General features: G+C 42.9%; 1 protein-coding gene across 1 annotated transcript in view; it reads right to left on the bottom strand.

The window, feature by feature from the left end:
• Window positions 1-24663, bottom strand: part of LOC110957541 (tenascin-like) — a 61275-nt gene that overhangs the window by 11255 nt on the left and 25357 nt on the right. Inside the window, 8 exon segments of the mRNA XM_022203597.2 lie at window positions 1020-1163; window positions 2898-3020; window positions 7571-7846; window positions 14158-14421; window positions 17524-17613; window positions 20593-20628; window positions 20631-20777; window positions 21932-22201. Coding sequence (XP_022059289.2) covers window positions 1020-1163; window positions 2898-3020; window positions 7571-7846; window positions 14158-14421; window positions 17524-17613; window positions 20593-20628; window positions 20631-20777; window positions 21932-22201 — 1350 coding nt within the window.

Genomic DNA, 24663 nt, shown 5'->3' with positions numbered 1-24663 from the left:
TAGTTTGTGTGTTTGGTTTGTAGAGCAGCATATTAATATGGATCTCTGTGGATATGTTTGAAAAGTAAAAAGATTTCTCTACCCTTTAATACCTGAGCACATGTCACTTTCCTAAAATAACGGCCCAAGTGATTGTATGACAGAAATGCCTCAGTCATGTTGTTCCTCTGGTAGAATCACCTTCATCCTCCTCATCCTACACCTGGAGCGTAACGGATCAGCGTGGTGTGGTTCAGTTTACAGGCCATTATTTTAAGATGGTGTTGATATTCGAACCAAACATTTTTACTGATTCATTAGTGACTGAGCTCTTCTGTTTTTCATTTGCTGTTCTGTCTAATGAGTGTATGTGTTTGATGATTGTAAATCGTAGCAGAACGAGAAATTCTCACAGTACAGAGGTGGAAAAAAAAGCTTCCAGACACTAAAATGTTACACAACCCCAAATATCATCATGAAATATTTGAGTAAAAATATGTCTTGTGTTTTTAAAGGTGTCAGTCATGAGACAGACACAAACAAATACAAATGATATTTTTTGTATTGTTTTCAAGAAAAATCAACAAAACTAAGTTCTACTAAAATAACCCAATACTCAAAATGTCTAATTTTTGTGGAACCAATCAATTTTAAATTTTCAATGGCTTTTATTTTTATTTGTTTAGTATTATGGCTATGGTTGTACTAAAACAAATTACACTTGAAGACCAAAGAGTGATTCCTAATGCAGTATACATGCAAATTCATACATCCCAAAACCTTTTTTTTTTTACCACTGTATAACAAAAAATGACAGGTCCGGTCATAATACACCGTTTGATAATGTTTGTGTGTGCTGCAGTCAGTGGCAAAGAGAACAGTTTCATAGCCAGGCTGAGACCACTGGGGGGCGCAATATCTCATTGTTTTTACAACAACAAAGGTTAGAGAAATGGTTCAGCAGTAGACAGTAGTGAGTGGATGTAACTCCAGATGTGTGAGTGTGGACAGCTGAAAGGGGCTTCATGACTCTAAGGTACCTGTGGTGACGCTGTCAGATCCAGGCTCGCTCTCCCTCTGACCCTTAACGGCGACAACAGTGACCTCATACGTGACCCCGGGCGTCAGGTTGGGCAGCACAGTCTGAGACTCAGAGCCGTCCACCGTCAGTGTCTTCGCATTACCTGGGAGGTGAAACATCTGGAGTCATTTGGTGAATAGAGTTAAGAGGCTGAATCTAATTTATTCCATTTTATGCGAGCTCATTACAGACAGAACCGATGTTTTCAATCTAATTATGGATGTTCCCATTAATGACTGTTTTAACCACGTCTGTGTTTCACATGGACAGAGTTGGAATGAATTAATCAAATTTACTTACTGAAAGTCCTCTTAGCAGTTCTGTCTCTGAATCTGCATTTTATTTCATAGATGTTTAAACCCACAGAGCAGATATGTTGGTCACCATCAACACGTCAACTGAATGTGAAATTCATCTGGTTTTAATGGCTTTATTCAGATTTTCAATGTTAAATACAGTCTTTTGTTATTGTCTATTTGTCTGGTAGTAAATGAGTTTTTTGAGTGGTATTTGTCCAAATCTGTCTTATTTCTGGCTACACTTCAGAAGACATTATGGTAAATGAATGATGTGTTGATTATTTCAGATTTACGTGGTTTTCTGTAGGCGATGAAGTCAAAACATGACCTCTGCTCAGTCCCAAATGATTCATGAAGCAAGTAATTTAAAGTGCATGAAGCCTGAACTAGATTCATTAAAGGGTCACTTCTATGAGAAACATGAGCTATATGGAACCAAATGGAACGTGTTCATTTCTTAAACTTTCTCATTAATGTTGTTATAGGCTGCCTGAATTAATATGATTCTAGTTTAGTCTGATTAGAAATATCAGAACACATTCTCATTCCATTCAGCATATAATATATTAATTACTATGGACACTGTGTCTGAGAGGCTAAACAGGAAATCTGAATAAATCAGTTATTCTGTTGTTGTTTTAAATTTCCTGATGATTTTTCGTTTTCTCCCCTTAGGCCAGGAGTGTCAAACATATGGCATGTGGACCAGAACCAGCCCAGCAGAGCATCCAGTCCGGCTTTGACTTTGCTAAGGGTAAAAAAATAGAGAATACATCAACTGTAAATTGTAAATTTGTAAAACTGTAAGTTTGAGATATTTTCTCAATCTTGACAACCTGTTCTGATATTAAAGTTAAAATAGATTGTTGAGTTCCAGATAGCTAAGACTAAATGTTGTGTTCCTTTGTAGACACTCTGTGATCTGTACGTTGTAATGTGGAAATGACAAACTGAGGCTGAATGTTGATGAAACTGAACTTATTTGTCTTAAGAAACTTCAGGTTGTTCATGCTGCTTTGTGGGAAGATAATAATGTATGTTTTTGCACTACAACAAAGGAAAAATTAGGAGTTGTGATTATTTATAGGTTATTATGCTGTGATTTTACTGGTCCGATCCACTGGAGATGAAATTGTCCTCTATTTGACAACTCTGTCTTATAATTTAAAAGAAACTCCTACAGGTGGACAGCAGGGGGCAGCATCAGTCTATCACTGCAGAAAAGACCTGCTGGAGGATTAAACTGACTGATGGAACAGCAGCTACAGGGCAGTCAGTGTCTGTACAGTCATGAAGTCACAGATAAACTGTAATACAAACTCTAACATCTGTTCATTGGAAGAACTCTAATCTTGAATTGTCCTTTGTTTGACCCAAGAATCAGCATATTTGTCAGTAAAACTGCTCGAGCTCGGTTGTCAGAGCTTACTTTTTCCTTTCCACTTTAGCTGCACATTTCCATGCATCGCATTTAAGTGGCCCAGCGTCATTAATTGTCCACATCTTCCCTGTTTCACCACCTTTCTACAGATACTGACCTCCGTGGGCCGGCACATAGGTGACCTGGTAACTGTCCACCCGAGCTCTGGGAGTCACCCAGTGGACGGTGGCAGACGTGTCGGTGACATCAGAGAATCGGATGCCTTTGGGTGAACCCAGGTCTGGCACAAAAAGACAGAGACAGCAGGAGGGGGCAAAAACAGGGCATTAGTCAGCGTGCGTACCGCCTTTTCAGATGGGAGAGGACCGTACAAACAGAACATAAAGAACGTGTCACGAAACGCACGGCATAGACATGTTTTAGGGACAATTTCCTGCTACAGACCAAAGCAGCAGACGTTAAAAGACACACACAGATTGTGTTATTATAGCCGGAGCAGATCCACCACTGAAAGGCACTTGTTTGAGACCAGAGCAAAAGAGGGAGTGCGAAAGAAAGAGTGCAGAAGAGAAAGCGAGGTAGACAGACAAAGGAGGCCTGGGGAGGCCGGGCTCAGAGACCCTTCCCGGTTCACAGCGAACCACAGTATCTTGCGTGACAGACCTGAGGAGATTAACTTGCCCCCATTTCATGGCAACACAAAAGTGAAACATGCGCCACGCAACCCAAGAGTAAAGCCTTACCCTGAGGGAGGACAGGGGACACAGACACCACCCCTCACCCCCACCACCACCGCCTTCACAAAGAGAGACAGTGACACATGGGGCCAGGCAGTCAAACAACGCTTTGGAGGACAGCCGGGTGGAGACGACACGACGAAAAGACTAAAGAGCCATGTAAATGTCCTGAGTGGAGGTGGACTGATCACAGGAGTTTACAGGACGTTTGAGTTGAAGCTGCAATAATGATGATCAGTGTGTTTAAACTAAACCATTTATTTACAGGTTGGATTAGCGTTAAGACCATGATGGAACAATAAACTGTCCTTTAAAAAACATACCTCTATATTAACAGTGGATCATCAGTGTCGCTGCTTCATCCCATCAGATCAGACTGGCAAATACCATTTTAATAGTAGGCCGATATGAGTAAACCCAGAAATAAGTGTGATTCTGATCCAGCAGCAGTGTTGAGATCAGCTGTAGTTCACCTGTGCGTTCTGGTAAAAAGGCACTGCTGGAGCCACTCAGGAGTAGCGACACACAAAACACCCCAACACAGAACACACCCAGACAAATACACAGACGATCTGCTACCGAGTTAGTGGACATAAAGACCTGAGATACCAAGGACAAAGCTTAGAACGGAGTGATGACTGTTTTCATGCATCAAAGACAGGACTGACAGGATATGACACCATTCCAAATCGACTACGCTAGGAAGACATTTCCAGAGTTGGAGTTTACAGCGGGGACTTCTTGATTCCATCCTTTCTTGATGTACCTGTTCTCACCCCCTCCATTACAGACTTGGAACGTCTTCCCAGAATGAGTCCAAAGATCTCAATTTTGTAATCAGTGTCTTCTTTGAGATCTGCTATTGCTGCACTTCTTTCCTCGCACCTAACCCTAACCCAGCACCAGCTCTCTGGGTTGGTCTGGGCTCTCAGTCTGGCTGATCATTATGACAAAGGTGTCAAAGGCGTCCTCTTCAGCCGTCCAGGTCAGCCTGCAGCTGTCAGGGCTGACGTCAGAGACCAGGAGAGCCTGTACCTCCGGTTCAGTCTCTGAGTGACAGGGGGGGGAGAATCAGTTTTCCTCTTCTGTAGAACTTAAGAGTGCTTTAATTTGAAGAACATGGCAGCAAAAGAGAGTGTATCAGTCTGAATTCAGAGGTTTAAAACACACAACACAAGAGAAGGAAACAAAGTTCAGGCACCAGGAGCTCACTTCCTGAGTCAGCCTGATCCATCAGGTTAGTGGTTAGCAAAAAACTGGAATCATTATTGGCATTTCATTTGACAAATGTCCTCCTGAATTTAAAGTGTAAAAAGCCAGAGGCCATGCGTTGCCCTCCAGCAGGAGTGTTTTCTAACTCACAGCACGGCCGGGTGTTGTTCTCTTCACTGCTGCAAATGGAAAGAGCGAGTGCTGTGTTTAACAGACAATCATAATATGAGCCCATCTGACAAATTTGGATTCAACACTACTGATGTCCTACTCACTGATATCAATAAATAAAAATATAATTTGAGTCACTGACAACAAGAAGTGGTGAGTTAGTAGGCTTATTAGTTTAGGCTGACTTACAGGAAAGCATTAGCAACACAGGTCACAGTTCACTCATAGTTCAAGTTGAACTTGACCCTCAGAAGTTTCCGTGAAATGATATTTTTGTTCCAAGTGTATAATTTCATCATGCTGATTCTTCAAATTTAACTAAACACTTGATTTGTGTGAAGAAGCAGTGTCAAACAGGAGCTGCATCACTCCGAGAGTGTTCATATCCCGTCCAGTGCAGATATTTAGCTGTGTGCATACAGATGGGGGAGTGTTCATGTGGTGCTGGAAAAGCTCGTAGTTAAGCAGTGATTAGCAGCAGCGAATGATGGCAGTGATAGGAAGAGAGGCTGAGAGACAGCAGGAACCTACAGCTGCTGGAGAAAAAGCTCCTCCAGTGGATGAGTCCACTGCAGCTAATTAGCCAGAGAAACTTCCGGTAGCAGCGCAGATGGATGCACCGACCGGTCAGAGCTTTAAAAGCAGTCTGGATAGAAGCAGATATAAGTGGGCTCAGGAAAGGCTCAATGAAGCCCAGTGCCACTGCTCATTAAAACACTACACCAAATGTGAGGGTCTCAGGGGTCCTTAAACTAGCCTGGAACCCTTTTTTTATTGTGAGGGAAAAAGCGTGAGGCATGTGTTGTGAGAAGAAGCGGTGAAAATGAGAAGCAGAGCAGACAAATCCCAGGGAGCTGTCACTCTTCATTAGCCGCCGGGCGGCTTTAGCTGGTCAGTGGAAGAGAGGGAGGGCCACATCCATCAGCTAATATGTGCTAGCTTGGTGCTGATTTCACCCTCCCACCACCACCACCACCTCTCCTACACTTCCACTCCCCCACCCAGGACCTGAGGGAACACAATCCCAACACAAAAAAGAGCCTGTTACTGGAGGAGGTACGCCGGCGCCAGCTAACCTGCTGAAAAGGGGTCTGCAAGCAGAATCCCAGGCCTGGTTCCAGTCTCGCCTGATAACTTTACGAGAGCAGCTTGTGGTGATACGAATCACAACTGAGCCGAGCTGGTTCTGGGCGCAGTCCACATTTCTTTGTGGCTCCATCAATCATTTGTTGTATAAAACTCTCTCTCTCTCCGGTAATCAAAGTTTCCTCACTCCCTTTTCAGCGGAGGACTTTATTTTCCCCTCGAGCAGGAGCCTGACGATGACCACCGTGCATAACATAATCAAATTAGTCAGCGCTTGTATTCACAAGTTGGAATGTTTTATGGATTAAGTGATGCTAATGAAAAATGTTAAGATGGTTTCACCAGACCATTAGCATGCAGACAATGGGCCGTGTTGAGCGCATGCCATATTCTGCGTGGCCCCAGAAGCCCCTGGCACCCCAGCACCAGAGCCCAGGGGCAATGGCAGCATGAGAATGAAGAGCAGTCCAGGCTGGAGGGAGCTGGGGATGCATACAGAAGAGAGGCCTCACACAAAGTGACAAAAGCGCCTTAGGGTTTTTTTTCTCTGTCAGTCCTCCCATCTTTCTTCCACTTGACTGATCCTCATCAGTGAAAAACTGAATGATAATGCTGGAATAGCTGCCGACATAAAAAAAAAGAGTTGTCAACAAACTCTTAACTGGTTATTTTTGACCTTTTCATCTGGGCAACAAGTTTACCAAAGGTCTGAGTGAGGATGATAGGCGTTACGCTGTCATTTTGCTTTTTAGAAAAACTGCATTATTAGCAGGCCTGCTGTGATTTACAGCATGTTAATCACTGATAATGACTGTGTCCAGGGTAGCGGGAGGGGAAACCAGTGCACCTGTTGGTCCCCAGTTAAACAGCACACTGATCTTTTATTTTATGGGTTTTTGCCTGTTCACATAACAGACCAGGTGCCGTTTCAGGCTGGACTCATACCAGCAGGCAGACAGAAGCTTAGAGCTGGATCAGACGTTGATCTGTGGCTGGACTAACATAGATTGAATGGGTTTTGTGCTGGTGTTGTAACCGAGCATTAGCCCATTTGACAGAGAAGGGATACGTGTGTGATTGATGGCGATGAGGGGGTGTTGTTTGGGGGTTTGGACTGTACATGCTACCTGACAGGTGAGGAGTTTCAGTTTACCCTGTGAAGAATAACCTCCACCGCAGTGGCTCGTGTAGATTTTCTTTATATACACATTTTAAAAATGTTCTTCCAAAGCTGAAGGTAAACAGTCTGTATTCAGAAAATGAAAGCCTCAAATAGTGTCCGCATTATGAGGAAGAATGAAAGAAGTTGTTTCATTCTCTCAGATAAAGTTTCAGTCTGAAAGGTTTGTCAAACAAAAGGCTCAGTTAATTATTTTTACTTCCAATTATTTGCTTCCAATTTCCCCATATAACTTTTTTCTTCCAAACAGTTTAACTTTCAGTGCTGAAAAGCCACAGCAGAGCTCCATGAATAGACAAACATCGTCTGACATCTGCAGGTAAGTGAAGTGTCATTTAGTCTGCAGACGTCTGCAGGGAGAAGCGCTGGTTAATTCACGGTGTGCAGCAGAAGAAGAAGGAAGCAGAGGAAAGAGCAAGGCCTCAGAGTCGACGGCGTTGATACCTGTGATGGTGTCTGCAAACACAGGGTCTAAGAGGACCCCCCTGTACACCCCGTACAAACTGGCCCTGTACCAGGTGGTTGGGGAGAGGCCAGTGATGCTGAGACGGCGAGCATCGGCGGACACCGTGTGGTTTTGCCACTCAGCGCCCGTCTCTGCATCGGTAACCTCGATCAGAAAGGCTTCGAACGCCCCGTCCTTGGCAGACCAGGACAGGAGGAAGCTGTCCCATGATACGTCGCTGACCGTGACGTTGGTCACCACGGGCTTCTCTTCCTCTAGGTGATGACAAACACATCAACAACATACACAGTGAACACAAAGGTTAGACTGATTCAAGTTTCAAAGCCACTGCTGGACTTGTTGGGCTGAAACTTGAGAGACTAGGAGTGGACTGCAAGTCTGAACATTTTGAAACACCCAGAACTGGCTCCATATGTCAGTCAAATGTTACAACACTCACACACACACACACACGTGTGTGTGTCCTGCTATCATTGTGGGGACATACCATTGACTCCCATTCATATCTAACCCCTAACCCTAACCTTAACCAAACCCTAACCCTAACCAAAACGGTGGCTAACCCGAAAGAAACGTTTTTGCACTTTTACTTTTTTCAGTAACAACAACATGGCCAAGAAAACACTGTTTAAACTTGTGGGGACCAAAATGAGGTCCCCACAAGTGACATAGTTTTCAGTTTTCCTACAGTTGTGGGGACATTTGGTCCCCACAATGTAGCAAAAACATGGGCACACACACACACACACACACACACACACACACACACACACACACACACACACACACACACACACACACACACACACACACATACACACATGTTTGTACTTCTATCTTAGTGAGGACATCCATAGGCATAATGCATTTCCTAGAGCCTTACCCTAACCTTAACCATCACAACTGATTGCCTAAACTTAATCCTTACCCTAACCCTAACCAAACCTCAATTCATACCTGTTCTCTAAAAACAAGTCTTCACCCTCAAACATGGCTGTTTCAAAGTGAGGACCGGCCAGAATGTCCTCACTTTGTAAAAATGTCCTCACTTTGATAGTTAAATGCAGAAAATGGTCCTCACCATGTAGCAAGTACAAGAACACACACACACACACACACACACACACACACACACACACACACACACACACACACATACACACACACACATACACTCAAAGATCCTTCAGAGATTTTACATTCAACCTTTCAGGTTTACAAGAGTGGACATGTGGAACATATAAAAACAAACAGAACAGAACAGTGATCGTCTTTTGTGTATTTCACTCATTTGATTTTGCTGTCAGGAGAAAGAAGAAAAGACGGTCACTTTGTCTGGAGTTGAAATCTTCCCGTATTTCCACTACAAAGGGCCAGGCAGAACAAACAGCCTCATTATTAATGGCGGCTTACAGCCATCTCCTCTATATTACCATATAAGTGGGAAGGCGTAAAGACAGAAAGCGGCAGGCAGACATGCTGATGCAGCTTGTGCACATTAATGGCCGTGAATGAGCCATTAACATTTGAGGGTGTAGCGTAGCCCGGCCAGCACGGCAGGAGTACGCTGTCCACTTCAAACCTACGGGGAGGCCATGCAGAGCAATGTGCAGCAGCCTGTAATTGGAGTCTATTGTGTGTGCGAGCATTCAGAGAGTAGATTAGAAAGAGACGGAGATAGATGGCACAGGTAAACATCAAGGCCCCATTATCCTCTTCTCACTGAGTGGTCAGTAAATGGGATGGAGGCAACAGGAACGTGATGTGGGCTGAAGGAGGGAGTGTTCGCTGGAATCAGCTGATCATTGCTTAGAAGGAAAATGCATTTAGCACATGTGTCTGATGAGTTTCTGGCCCTGTAGTGTAGGATCTGAGTCAATGCACGCAAACTTTAGCGTTTTGAAAATTATTCTGAACACAGCAACATGTTTAATTCCCTTAAAACCAAAATATAATCACCTAATGGATAGTTTGGCATACATTTGTACATATCTGTATTTATCAGCTATCACTCTCTCTATTATCACCAGATAATTGATGCTATTACCAATTTCTGATTATTTTAAGAGGAATAAAGTAGCAAACCGTATATTTTTGTTAGGTTCAAAGCCACTATTTGGAGAAAATAAAGGGACATTGGGAAATAATGCATCAGAAAGTCAGTTAAAATATCATTTGGGGAAACTAAAGGGAAAATGAAGCTTCTCTGGAAAATAAATATTAGCAGAAAGCTACCTAAAATATAGTTTCATATAACTGAATTACATTTTGTTAGCCAAAAAAAAGTCCCTTTGTAATTATAGTACAAGTGGATCAAGCTTCAGTCTTTTACAAACTTAAATATTTGCCTATAGCTATAAATGTTTACTATTTGAGAAATTACATTTTCACTCAACACTAAAAGGAAAAGAACAACCATTTTTAGCTTTGGGTTTTACTGAGCCTGGGTTTAACAAAGTCTACTGTTGAGGTTTGAATGGAATTTAATTTGTGGTTTCTAACCTTTCAAAAAGAACTTTAAGAGTTCAACATGCTACCAATTGTGTTAATGTATCTGATTTTGAATCTAAAAAGATGTATCTGGACAGCTAGCTATATATTTTTCCTTTACAAATTGCTCATTTAAACATGTCATTACTGAGCTGATCTGTTACAGGCTCTTTAACATGGATCTTTGTACACTTATAGTTCCACATGTGAGATGTTTTCTATCCTGTGTTGTATTTTTATGTGTGTTATGACTTTAATTTGTGGTGGTTTCTGACCTTTTAAAAATTCAACATGCTACTGGTTTTCATTTTTACTGCTGCATGAAACACACACAAAAAAAGGGGGGGGATTGGCAATTCTTCTGCAACTTGATGGCAACACCTTTGACCAATCGCACTTGAAGCACTTTTTGCACTTTTTGCACTTACTACAGGTTTTTCCTGATGTCTGAATTCTTGCTTGTGTTGTACGTTGCTTTGGACAAAAGCGTCTGCTAAATGAAATTGTAGAATTGTAGAATTGTAGACATGTCACCGGCTCGTTTCTCTTTTTGTTTGTTGTGGTTTCTCATTTCTTCAGTACAAAGCACAAAACAAACAAACAAACAAACAAAAGCATCATATGAGTCAGCAGGAATGCTGTTTCTAAAACATTAAATGTCCTTCACCACATTAAAATGCTGTTCAGCTTCATGAATGCCACTGCAGGGCTAATGGGAACGTGTTTTTATTGAAAACCAGTTCATGCAGTTAAAGATGAGTGTCATGATAAATCAAATGGTCCCCTGAGATATCAGCGTTTCATTCTGATATCTTCCATTTGATAAACACTCGTTCATTCAGCGTGTGCATGTTTCCACGCTGCAGCACAGATCATGTTGTGCATGCAGGACAATGATCTTGCTTTGTTCATGCTTTCTGATCTCCATTCTTCCTGTTTTTACAGTTCATGCACCGCAATAACCGTGATGTCAGATGAGCCGACGCAAAGCCCAAACTGATGCCAACCTGAGGACGCAGAAACTGACAGCGGTGTAACAGGATACACTGGGGTTATGTGCAATACTCTGGATAATGTTACATTACACATTAATACACTTCACACATATCAACACATGAAGCAAAGTAGAACACTACAGTGGGCTCAGTGAGCGACACCGCTGGCTACAACCCAAGTCCTCGACTATTTTATGAGTCTGTATTTGACAATATGTTGTAAAATGAAACAGTTGATCTTTTGTCTTTACTATACACCACCGTTTAAAAGGACCGCCTGTATTGTTTTGAAAATAGTGAAAGAAGAGATTCTAACGCCAGATGTCAGCTATGTGGACTGAGCAGAGCATTTTAAACGTCAGTATCACAGTCGACCAAGTTCATTTAATTACTGGAAGCCAAACTGTGATTGTAAATATTATTCAATTAATTGTGCATCCTTACATGAGAGTCAGAATTATTTTAGCCACAGTTTTGTCAAAGGCTGCCTGAGAGCTTTAAGAGTAAACCAAATGCAACACTGAAAGATATTAAAGTGCTCCAGAAACAGTAAATAATGCCCAGACTCTCATGGTGTTTTTACGATGGATGACACATCTACACTACAGTTCAAAAGTTTGGTCTCATCCAGACAATTCCATGTTTTCCATGAAAACTCCCACTTTTATCCATGTGCTAGCATAACTGCACAAGGGTTTTCTAATCATCAATGAGCCTTTCAGCACCATTAGCTAACACAATGTAGCATTAGAACACAGGAGTGATGGTTGCTGGAAATGTTCCTCTGTACCCCTATGGAGATATTCCATTAAAAATCAGCTGTTTACAGCTACAATAGTCATTTACCGCATTAACTATGTCTACACTGGATTTATCATTCATTTAATGTATCTTCATTGAAAAAAAACACTTTTCTTTCAAATATAAGGACATTTCTCAGTGAGCCCAGACCTCTGACGGTAGTGTAGTCAACCATCCCTGGATTACTGTCATGCTGAAACAAACCGACAAACTTGGTGATCCCAGATTCATGAAGCATCTTTTTTGTGATTTCTAAGACTGTTTATGGACTGTTTATGTTTATGTGTCCTATTCATCAGAGAGACGAATCGTGTCTGTGTGCTCAGATCTGATGGTTGACATCTGAGATCTGACTGAGTTTTTGACAACTCTGGTATGTGCTGCTGACCAATCATACAGCAGACTTTATAATACTTTTTTTGCACAGCTGATTACAGCATTAGACTGGATTCGGGCTCCCTGTCGGTTGTTTAACAGCGTTCAGTGTTTCATTTGTACAAATTGGGCTGTAAGCCTCTTGTCATTGTTCTCTGAGCCTAACTCTTCCAGTAAGCTCATTAGTTTAAATTATGGCAATCCAATCCTGTATTTGCTGATTTCCCTGTTTTAATTACATTGTTTTGTTTCAGCATTATCTTCATTTTTAGAAGCGCATTATGTGTCTCAGCAGGTCACTGCAGCGGCTCTTCCCAGAAACACTTGATGTCAAATTCTTGGTCTTAATCCTTCTCAGTGACTGTCAGGTACAAGCAGAAGCCCCGGCCTCCTCAACCCACCCCTCCTCTTCCCTTCAGCCCCTCCTGCGAAACAAGTGTGATCTGTGTTTTGCGCTACGTGTCTGGAGACGATAAAGGCTGCGGATCGGCCAGGCTGTGGATTAGAGGGCTGCTGATTTTGGAGACAATGTTTTAACAGGAGTCCCAGCATGTGGCCTTTTATCTGACAGAGCCACAGTTCATCGTGGTCAAATCGCACAAAACCAGAGGGGAGCGGGGCTCACGCCAACAATTATCACATGAATGAACATTGTGCAGGGTTCACACATGTCCGTATGATCCCCCCACCACACACACACACACACACACACACACACACACACACACACACACACACACACACACACACACACACACACACACACACACACACACACACCCCAAATGTTCACTCTATCTCTGTCTTTTTAGCCCCTCAGCCTCTCAATCATACGTGATACACATGACCACACACACAAGTGGACGTAAAGAGGGGACACATGCACGTGCACACACACTCTCACACACAGGTCTGTATACTCTTCTTTTTGGCAGCGTGCAATCCCCAACAAATAAATGCAACAAAAGACAGTTCTTCTGAAGCGTACAAACCTTTTCCTCATGCCGTATCAATTGTTGCCCACATCCATGCATTTAATGGGCACTCGTTGCATAACTGGAAGATTTTCTTGTGAAATATTTGCCTTGAAGGCACTCTGGCCACAGCACGAAAAATATGCCTCAGTCACCTCATTTGTCTTGGCGTGTTTTAGTTATTTTTTAAATGGGGAAAAAAGAAAATAATCCCACATGCTATAAATGAGCCTTGCTGGGGGAAGGAGGGGGTAGAGACACAGTGACTTACATTGAGAAGCTAACAATGAGTTCAATTCATTGCCTTGGTTTGGCTGCAGTACTGAAGGACAAAAAAATGAACCTATGGTTAATGAAAACTTCTCTTTTTCTCTATCCCCATACCACCAGCTAGAACCCTCATGGAAACAGTGGGATAAAGATCCTCAGGATCTCCCATGAGCTAACATCTCATTTAATTCTAGTGGTATGCAGACAGTTTTGTGTTTATCTGATCAGATTTGAAGATATTTTTAAGTGACATGCTGTTCTAAGGGACCTTTCCTTGGCCAAGATAAGCGACCACAGGTTCTGAGTGTTGTGGACAGTAGAGCAGAGGCAGAGGTGCATAAAGGCCATTCATGCTTTTCAGGACCCCGTGTCACCAAAGGTATTTGTGATTGTGTCATTTTTGTCACAATCACATTTTTGTCACATTTTAGGATTGCTGAGACTGTGTTAAAATAGCCTCCACCCTAAATCTTATCTGGGTATCAGAAATGTCAGCGCTATGTTGGAATAAATGCCAACAGGATAACATAAACCTTTCTCTGCTTCCTCTGTCCTGCACTGTTTGCTGCCAGACATTTCAGACACTCTGAAATGTCAAACATGGCCCTACTGTGTTGTTGGGAACACGGCTTTCAGAAGCATGTTGGTGGCGGCGCTGACCTGTGGGTGCTGAGATGGTGGCGGGTACGCTGGTCCTGCGGCCCCTCTCTGCACTGATGCTGATGGTGTACAGCATGCCGGGCGTCAGGGCCCTCAGGGTGTGAGACTCAGAGCTGCCTGGGACAACGTCTTCAGCCCGGTGGCCATCGGCTGAAATGTAGACCAGTCTGTAGGAGTCTAGTTTGGCCAGGGGTCGCTTCCATTCCAGGATCATGGTGGTCTCTGTCACCTCCACCACACTCAGGTCTTTGGGGGCATCCAGGGCTGGTGAGGCAGAGAGAGAGAGAGGTTTGATACTAGAGATGAATTTGCTTTAAAGAGTAATATTGGTTTTAGTTTATTTTGCCTCTCAGGTGCCGAATGTCTTCATAGTTTGATTTGATAGATATGAAGGATGGGGCAGTTAGTAAGGGTTTGGAAAGAAAAGAGTAGAACTGACAAAGAGAAGGCATCCTTAAGTCGACACATTATTTGAAATGAAATATTCTGAAAAAATAAGCTACAGCATGTGTAAACTAGGTCTGCACAGTAGCTTGGTGGTTAACACTGTCGCCTTGCAGCTAGAAGATCTCTGGTTCATGTTCCAGCCTTCCTGGGATCTTTCTGCATGGAGTCTCCATGTTCTCCCCATGCATGTGTGGGTTTTCTCCAGGTTCTCCAGCTTCCTCCCACAGTCCACAAACATCCATCCATGCATCCAGCCATGCATCCATCGATGCATCCATCCACGCATCCATCCATCCATCCATGCATCCATCGATCCATCCATCAATCCATCAATCCATCCATCCATGCATCAATCCATCCATCCATCCATCCATCCATCCATCCATCCATCCATCCATCCATCTTCTTCCTCTTATCCGGGGTCGGGTCGCAGAAGCAGCAGATGCAGCAGGTCATTCCAGACGTTCCTCCTCCCAGCAACGCTTTCCAGCTCTTCCTGGGAGGATCCCGAGGCATTCCCAGGCCAGATGAGATATATAATACCTCCAATGAGTTCTGGGTCTACCCCAGGGTGTCCACCCAGACAGATGTGTTTAGAAAACCTCCAAAGGAAGTCTCCCTGGAGGATCTGAATCAGATGTCCAAACCACCTCCACTGGTTCCTTAAGAGGTGAAGGATCAGCAGCTCTACTCTGAACTCCCTCTGGATGTCTGATCTCCTCACCCTATCTCTAAGGCTGAGTCCAGACACCCTACAGAGGAAGCTCATTTCAGACACTTGTATCCACGGTCTTGTTCTTTTGGTCTCTACCCAGATCTCATGACCGTCTAGGTGAGTTTTGGGACGTAGATGGATGGGAAATCGACAGCTTTGCCTTCTGGCTCAGCTCCCTCTTCACCACGACGGTTCGATACAACACCTGCATTACTGATGCCACCGCACCAATCCACCTGTCCATCTCTCGCTCCATGTTCCCATCCCCCATGAACAAGATCCCAAGATACTTGAACTCCTTTGCTTGGGGAAGCAACTGCCCCTCAACTCGACTAGCTCTGGGGATGTGGAATGTCCAGAAACATGCTGAAGTTAACTGGTGATTCTAAACTGTCTGTAGGTGTGAATGTGAGTGTGATTGTTTGTCTCTATGCGTAGCCCTGTGACAGACTGTTACCTGTCCAGGTGTCTCCTGCCTTCACCCTCAGTCAGCTGGGATAGACTCCACCCCCCATGACCCTAATGAGGACTAAGTGGTGTGTAATAATGGATGGAAGGATGCGTAAACTACAGTAGTCCAGTGAGCAGCAACTTGCCCAATTGTCGGGGACAAAACATTTGATCCTCAGAAGAATTGTAACAATTGCAGCAAAGAAGGTTAAAAGAAACGGAAAACTCTGAAGCATAAAACCCAAAAAGAGCTGTCTCTATCAGCCGGGAGTCAATATGCTGACCTTGAGGTGAAAAGCTGAACTGTTGTATCTCTCTGTGCCTCTTTTCCTGTCATCTTTCAGCTTACTAATGAAATGTAAAAATGTCAGGAAAATATTAAACAGGATCGATGACGACTAAAGCTTCAGTAATAATCCAGACCTATGCAGGGGTGGGCAGACAATTTTCGCTAAGCGATAAGTAATCTCCAGCTTTTCATAACAGGATCACTCATGCAGGCATGGCTGTGTGGTTTAGAACATCTTCCTCAGAATGAGACATTATCTGTTCTGACGAGGTGCACTGCTGCTATGGCCTGGTGTGATAATGTGACTCCATGTTGCTACAAGCTCATTTTAGAGGCAGAGCAATTGCAAATAAAGCCAATAGAAAGATGCCATTCACTGCTAGTTTTCCACTGGTGGTACAAACATAATAGTCATGAGCAGTTGAAAATGAGTCCATCTATGTTTTTATTCATAGAAACCCAGCTACATGAGTTTTTAAATCTTCTTGTTATGAGCAGATCAGTGACACTGACCACATGTGAAAATCCACACAGGTTCATGTCCTTTTTAACTTCTTTACCTTTAGTTTTCATTTTGGTTAGGTTTAGACACCAAAACTGTGTGGTTATTTTGGGGGGAAAATACTACAATAAGGGTGAAAATACGACCATCTGTCAACACTTTTGAAGTTTCTCTGACATTTTCTGAGCCAACAGGTTAACAAGTTGCCTCCCTATCTAACATATGAATGGCTGGCTGAACACTGACACATTTCTGTGATATCAATCCATCAATTATCTATAATTGTCTATTCCAGCTGACTGAGGGTGAAGGCAGGGTTCACCTGGACAGGTAACAGTCTGTCACAGGGCTACACATAGAGACAAGCAATCACACTCACATTCACACCTACAGACAGTTTAGAATCACCAGTTAACCTCAGCATGTTTGTGGACTGTGGGAGGAAGCTGGAGAACCTGGAGAAAAGCCACACATGTACAGGAGAACATGGAGACTCCATGCAGGAAGATCCCAGGCCAGGACCAGAGATCTTCTAGCTGTGAGGCGACAGTGCTAACCACTGAGCCACTGTGCAGCCCCATTTTTCTGGTATGTTACATACAAATGGCAGACAATACGATTTACACAAAAAGCAACAGAGAATGAACTTTATCTGGATATAAACATCATTTTGGGGAGACAGGGCTGACTGGTTAGCTGACTATAGTTCAGTAGTCCAATCTGAGTGAATGACACGAGGTCTGAAGGCCCCCTCAGGGAACCAAATATAGGACAGGGAGGATTCCCAGTACATTACACTGACAGCCTATGAGAAATATGCATTTCTTTTTAATTCACTTTACTTTCAGTTATTGTCTGATTGGACAGAAGTCTGTGTTCACTAAATGGAAATATCAATGAAATACCCATCACAAAAAATAATTCATTCGTCGTCTGAATGACATTGAAACCAAAGTGTCTCACCGGTCACTGCGTTGGTGGTTGCAGGCAGACTCTCCCGCTCATCTTTCACCGCCGTCACTCCCATCCCATACTCTGTACCGGGTCTAAGGCCTGCAGGACAGGGTGACATAAAAGCAGTGTGATACCGAGATAAAAAGCTACGTCATGTTTTGTTTGTACAATTCCACTGAGGTGTCGACAAATGAACGATGGGGAGCCCCTTTAGTCAAGTGGCCAGCTGTTTCAGCTAATGGCTCCATTGCCTATGGCAAACACAAAAACGCTCTCTTGTGGCTTGATTGCACAATAGATTGTAGCCTAATTGCATTTCATGGTGAGCCTGTGCTCACTGTGGAACATCAGCGCTGTATTTGCATTGATGGATCTATAGGGTCCTTGTCGTGGAGCAGGAACACTACTCGCTATGATACAGAGGGCTCCAGAGGCCCTTTGGTCTCTACAATTAAGCCCTCTTTCGGGCTGATCGCCTCTAATTCCTTTATTAACTCCCACAGAGGTCATCGCACACAGAGTCTTGCAGCATGAAATTACACCTAATGCCCAGGAAACTCATTATCAATAAAATCACGAGCGTGAAGGCAATTACAGATAATAAGTGTGTGAAAGAAGTGCTGAGGTGTGGAGCGGAGGGGGACGTCAGCTGAATGGACACAGTGCTTTATTTTCATGGGATGGGCCTCCCAAGGACAAAGAATTGGGCCAGACAAAGACACTACGAGCCCATTTTTGGACGTTTTTTCAGTGTGTTTCTCATGGTGTTTAATCCTGCCATGCTGCAGCACACAGCGCCGAAACAAACCGAGAAAAAAAGACATCCGCCTCAAAGCATGGCTTTTTAATGTCAGCGGTGCAGAAAGATGAAAACACGGCCGCTTTTTTGTTTGAGCAAAACCTCGCAGTGAAACAAGCGGCAGTGTTATTCCATTTAATGTGTGAATGCCAAACCCCTCCTGGGTGGGTTTCTAATAAAGTAGGCCTTTTGTAGACCGGCAAACATTTCACGACACAAAACAAAGGCGACCAATTTTGGAGAACGAGCCGGCTGAAAATAACACTGACCATTTAACGGGGCGCACCACCAACACTCACCCCAAGAATTAGGAGAACAAACACTTCACACTGTATTTTTTTCCACAGAGGCTTTTCAGCTGTGTCATTTGGATGCAAAGTGATAATGAGACAATGTGACCACAGAGCAGCAACAGAATGAAAACAGCCGAGCCTGAGCACAGCAGCTCCTAATGAAACTTCTCAGATAACAGAAGAGCACCAATGGCTTTATTACTGGCTAACAAACATTTACTGATACCTGTTATATGTCAGTTATAAGCCACTAATAAAACACCATCTGGATGCCAGGTAGAGACAAAACCCCTGATAACATTTTTTAATAGAGCACTCCTTCATCAGGGATCTATACGCTGTAACCGCTGGCTTTATTGATTGCTAAATTATAATTAATGGCTGCAGTATGTTGTTTTATCTCTTTCATCTCCAACCTGTGTCTGGGTGTTTTTGCCCATGTCACATTTTTCTAACTACAAATTAATTTAACATGGTTACATCAACTCTTTCACCTCTGTGGGCACAGTACAGCCACAGCCAAAAGCAGAGAGCTCACAAATGTCTCCTATGCAGTATGATAATAAAACTGCAATATCATGGCTCATCATTGATTATTTTTTGATAAAAAAATTGATCATGTATAACCTTTTTTCCAAGTGCCCACAGATGCTACCGAGTCTGCAGACTATGGATATTTTACTACTTACATTTCTACAACTGACACAAACTGTGTTTTTCGCTCTGCTCTGCACGTGAAAGATATTTCACCATCATGAAAGTATCTTTGAGGACTTGCTCACACGTTGCTGCTCCTTTTTTCTACCAGGCTGCATTTTTTAAATTGATAATGTCTAATTTAATAGTATAATTTTAAGGTTAGATGAGGTTAGTTGTCCTGACAAAAACTCTTTTCACACAGGGAGAGTTTGATCGTCAGAAAATTGGAAGTCTGATCATTTTTTGTATATATATATATATATATATATATATAAATTAAATGACAGAATAAAAACCATTATATATACATATATATGAGTTAAAAGGTTATGAGATACAATAATTAAATAAGTTTGTTTTTTTAAGTCAAATTGAGGTTTAATGCTTTTTGGAGTCAAAATAAGACATTAATCAAGAACATGTTCCATTTTTACTACGCCAAAGAATGTGGCAGAGTTATGTGACAATCGGCACCTGTCTGTCTGTCTGTCTGTCTGTCTGTCTGTCTGTCTGCAACATTACTCAAAACTGACTAAAGGATTTGGATGAAATTTTCAGTAAAGCTCAGAAATGACACAAGGACCCAGTGATCAGATTCTGGCAGTGATGCAGCTTATAGTCTGGATCCATGGATTGGTTAAAGATTTCTGTAACACTGCCAGATAGCGGCACAGCGTCACTGTAAGCATGATGGCTGTAACCACATGATTGTGTTCCTGTTGCAAATCCACCGCTGCAGACCCCAAATTTTTTTAAGATTTCATCCATTGGAAATGATACAACGACTGAGCAGCCTTGGAGGAGTACTGTGCTCTCTGAATGATTTTCTTGTTCATTTTGTATTCATCTGGGATGATGCTTGCACCAGAATTCATTCACTAAACAATGAAGAAACATTTAAAACAGTTATCCTGATGGATTTTCACATCCTGGCTACCTGATAAAGCACTAGTAAATGTTTGTTAACCCATAATAAAGTTATTACTTACAGTACCTTGATTAAAAATGGTACAAATAAAATTAATCTGCACAATCTGGACTCTGCAGTGGCTATATGCATGGTAGAAATGGTACATAACCTGTATGTACTTTGCATCCTAGACCAATGAGCATATGTAATCCACTAATTGGAGAAAACCTTGAGATGTGGTTGAAAGCTGTGAGAAAAGCATGTAAGGTGGCCTTGAGTAAATATTACTGTAACAGGAACAATGCTAAGTTATTGGACAGTAGTGACGCTAATCTGGGTGGGTGTTCGTGTGTGAATTAGACTCTGGGATGCGGTACCAGTGATCTTGGCCTGGGTGGAGTCCTTGGGTCCTGGGGGAACAGCAGCTCTCCGTGGTCGCCTCCAGACAGAGGGCCATACTTGATGCGGTAGTTGTCCACGTGTGCCTGGCTGTTCGTCCACTCCAGAGTGATGCTCTCGTCTGTCAGCTCCACCGTCTGCAGGTCTCTGGGGGCGTCCAGGTCTACAACACAGAAATGGACTTTAGATAGTTGTAGCCTTACCTCAACATAGAAGTAACTGGATCATCTAAAACAACAGTAGCTCCTTCCTATCCATCCAGTAGCTACACCCACGTTATCCTATAAAGGGTTAGGAAGCCCATCCAGAAAAAAAGATTTGTTTTCTAGTGTGACAACTGAGCATGCTCCCAAAAAGTATTTGTATTTGGATGCTTGTTTTGCAGACTCATTAGATGTGATGTTATTTGTATTATATTTGAAATCCTTCATCCTACTCTTGCTAAGCGGCTGTTCCATATGTCTGCCTATTCCAAACACACTGCTGGTGAACGTGCACTCTTGCCCTGGTAGCACAGTTTCCACACAGACAAAAGTTTTGGACGCTCGTGAATGGGCCCATGCAGTCTCTTGCAGACTTAGACTGCAAAATTTTGGTCATGTGGACCCTAGCAAGATGAAGACAGTCTAAGAGTGCTATGAGGGAGTGGAACCTGATGTTCTTCAACCTTTAACACTGAAACGTTGTGGATGCCAATGAGTCTGGCAAGGGATTTAAAAATATCTCCAAATAACTTGAAACAAATCATTTCACTGTTTGGTAAATCATGGAAAAGTGGCATAGATTCATACCACAGCAATTTCAATGTCCATGATTTGCAAATCAGACGAAGACACTTTAATGCAAAAATGAGTCTCCAAGAACCTAAAACTGTAACACAAGATGTGATCAGAGAAGTGTTGAGTCTACAATCAGACAGAGATTGCATAAATTGTTGTGGGATAAAGATTTTTTTGTTTTTTTTAAAAAAGACCAGAAGAACCAGAAGAAGACTGGAGCCTCCACACTGATCCAGGAACCCAACCAAACTATCTGATACCTTTGAGGACACTGGGCCCTCAAGGAACACACACAGATCCAGGTACCCACCACAACAGGATGTCCTCCTTGTAAACATAAAGCCATAAGTGAAGCATGTGTGGTCCAGCTCCCACCCCTCCACCCCCTCAGCCGACACACAGCAGCTCATTAAACCTGGCTGTAATAAACAGTTAATGGCTGACTGTTGTTCTTCAGGAAGACAGTTATATTGGAGTACATTCTTTCTTTCTGTTTTGGGTCTGAAACACTCAGCACATCTAGTTGTTGTTGCCTCACCTGTAAGGAAAGATTCATGGACAGGATTGCTGGCCTGGTCGCCCCTCCGAGCCGTCAGAGACACCTCATACTGGGTGTCGGGGGTGAGGCCTCCCAGGTGGTACTGGGTGTCGGTGGAGGACAGCTGCACCACACTGCGGTCGGCAGGGTTAGAGTGGGGGCCATAGGAGACGCTGACCCCGTCCACGTCCGCCACGGGCTGGAACCAGGTCACCAGCGCCGTCGTGTCGGTCACATCGCGGACGTCCACCTGGCTGGGGGCATCGATCACTGAGGGGCAGAGGGGGGAATAGCAGAGGGTGTTAAAGGGATCTGGTAAGAAAAATTCAGATTTTTCTAAATGCACATATAGTTAAATTTAATGACACATAAATAATACAGATTTGTTTGGACAGTTAAGCTTAAAGCAGCAATATCTGACATGAAGAACATGTTTGTTGTTCACCAACCTGTTGTTACCTTTGTCGTTTTATTTACTGCGAAGCCTTTTTGAAAAAGTTGTGAGCCATTAAATTAAAACAAAAAGCTTAAAGATGCTAAAAGGTTCTAGTGAGTTGCGTGTATTTTTCCACTCTTCACGTTTTACATCGCACTTACTCGTCTGACCCTCTGGAAGTATAAAAACATTGCTTAGTGCAGCTTTAAAGTAATTTTGCATTTTCTAGCAAAGTCTTAATCGAGGTCTGATGTAGAACTATTAGCTCCATTAGTTGAAGTAAAACATTTCCTGTGAAGAAGGAGGCTAGATTTATATATTTCTATTTATAGCTGAAAGCCTTATTGAGGTAAATCTTTAGAATGATTTTGACTTGGCCTTTCCTATTTATTTCCAATTCTACTTAATAATAGCATTTTATTGCAAACAGTGAAAACTCAAGTGAAATTTATGCTCACAATAAATTTTATAAAATATGTTTTTAAGAAAGAAATAGGTAACAAAGACTAACATTGTGTGCAACTTGAGAGCTCAGTAGGATTATACAGTGTGAAGATGAGCAGGTTCCAAAAAAACACTGAATGTTGTTCAGGAAATCAAAGTAAATGATTTTCAAAAATGCTGATCAGATCGGCAAAGACGATAAAGAGCCTGTCAAACTCTGTGTTTGTGTTTTCGTTGTGTTTGTTTCCAGTAAGAAACATTTCTGATCCTGGTCACATTCTGCTCCACCACTGATGGATCCGACCCTGACCAGAGGCCTGGAGAGGAGGAAGCATATGGTGGAGCCAGGAGAGTGTCTGTGGGGAGGGGGCTCTAATATCAGTGCTACAAACATGAATGCAGCCATTTCAGCATTGAAATCATGAATGCAAATGTGACACCACACTCGCATTTATGAGGTTATTCAAACTATTTACAGATCAAATCCCAGCCCCATGAAGGGCGCCTTTTCACTACCGCTCAAATTGATTTGTCACACGCAAGCAACTTTAGGAAAGTCAATCCTCTGTGCAGGGCTGATAAAATGAAGAATCTGCGTTTGAGCTTAACACAGATTTGTCTTCCGGGGAGGCAGCGAGAGTGTCGTTCTGGTGTCACAATACCATTCTCCTGGGAGGCCAGCATCCCTCTGAGCCTGCCTGCTTGACTGACTGGTACCTCCCACACATGGAGGGCTTGGATGGACGGGGGAGGAGAGAGAGGAGAACGGAGGGACCCACTTGACACAATTAGCCCCTCTGCATGCAAATCCCACAGTATGTGCCCACAAGCCGGTATAATGGGAGACATTTAGAGAGCCTGAGTGACATGAAGAACTGTGAACCTTATAATCCAAGCAGTGCTGACACGCGTGTACACGGGTGAACGTAGAATATCAGACATGTTTACTTCATTTGTCTTTTGTTGTGTAACAAAGCGCTTCCAGATGCGTCCATTAGCACATTTTGGTTAAATTGCACACAAATTTTGTGTTAGTATTACAATAGTATTAGTATACAAACCATCCTCATTATTACAGAAAATCAACATCCATCCATTATCTACTGTTATATCTATAGCCATCATCTATACACCTCATCAGGGTCATGGGGGTGGAGCCTATCCCAGCTGACTGAGGGTGAAGGCAGGGGACACCTGGACAGGTAACAGTCTATCACAGGGCTACTCATAGAGACAAACAATCACACTCACATTCACACCTACAGACAGTTTAGAATCACCAGTTAACCTCAGCATGTTTGTGGACTGTGGGAGGAAGCTGGAGAACCTGGAGAAAAGCCACACATGTACAGGAGAACATGGAGACTCCATGCAGGAAGATCCCAGGAAGGAAGGGACACGAACCGGGATCTTCTAGCTGTGAGGTGGTGGTGCTAACCACTGATCCACTGAAGTCAACTATTTAGACCAATCTGTAGTTTGTTAAAGATCATCCTGTATCATTTTCCATCTTTCTGAAGTATCACAATCAGCTTTTCTAAATCCTCTGGGAATTATTTTCCATGTGGAGCCATGATACAGACAAACAGATAGACACATCCCATAAGTCCAAAACTGAGAAGGTCCTGGTGTCCACAGGTTATTTTATAACCATGAAAATCGCCGGTGTTTCAGAGGTCCCAGGGGTTCTGAGTGTGTTCACTTTTGCTGCATTGGGTTTTTGCTCTGAGGTCTTTATTGCATGTTTACATGGCAGGCGATAAATCAGTGTAGTGAAAAAAGTGGGTTAATGAAGTGCATGTGATGGTGAGGACAATGGATCCACTCATTTTGTCTTATTCTAAAAAAGTTT

The sequence above is a fragment of the Acanthochromis polyacanthus genome, chromosome 7, assembly GCF_021347895.1.
Source record: "Acanthochromis polyacanthus isolate Apoly-LR-REF ecotype Palm Island chromosome 7, KAUST_Apoly_ChrSc, whole genome shotgun sequence".
Lineage (NCBI taxonomy): Eukaryota > Metazoa > Chordata > Actinopteri > Pomacentridae > Acanthochromis > Acanthochromis polyacanthus.
This window is presented reverse-complemented; position numbering and strand designations above follow the sequence as displayed.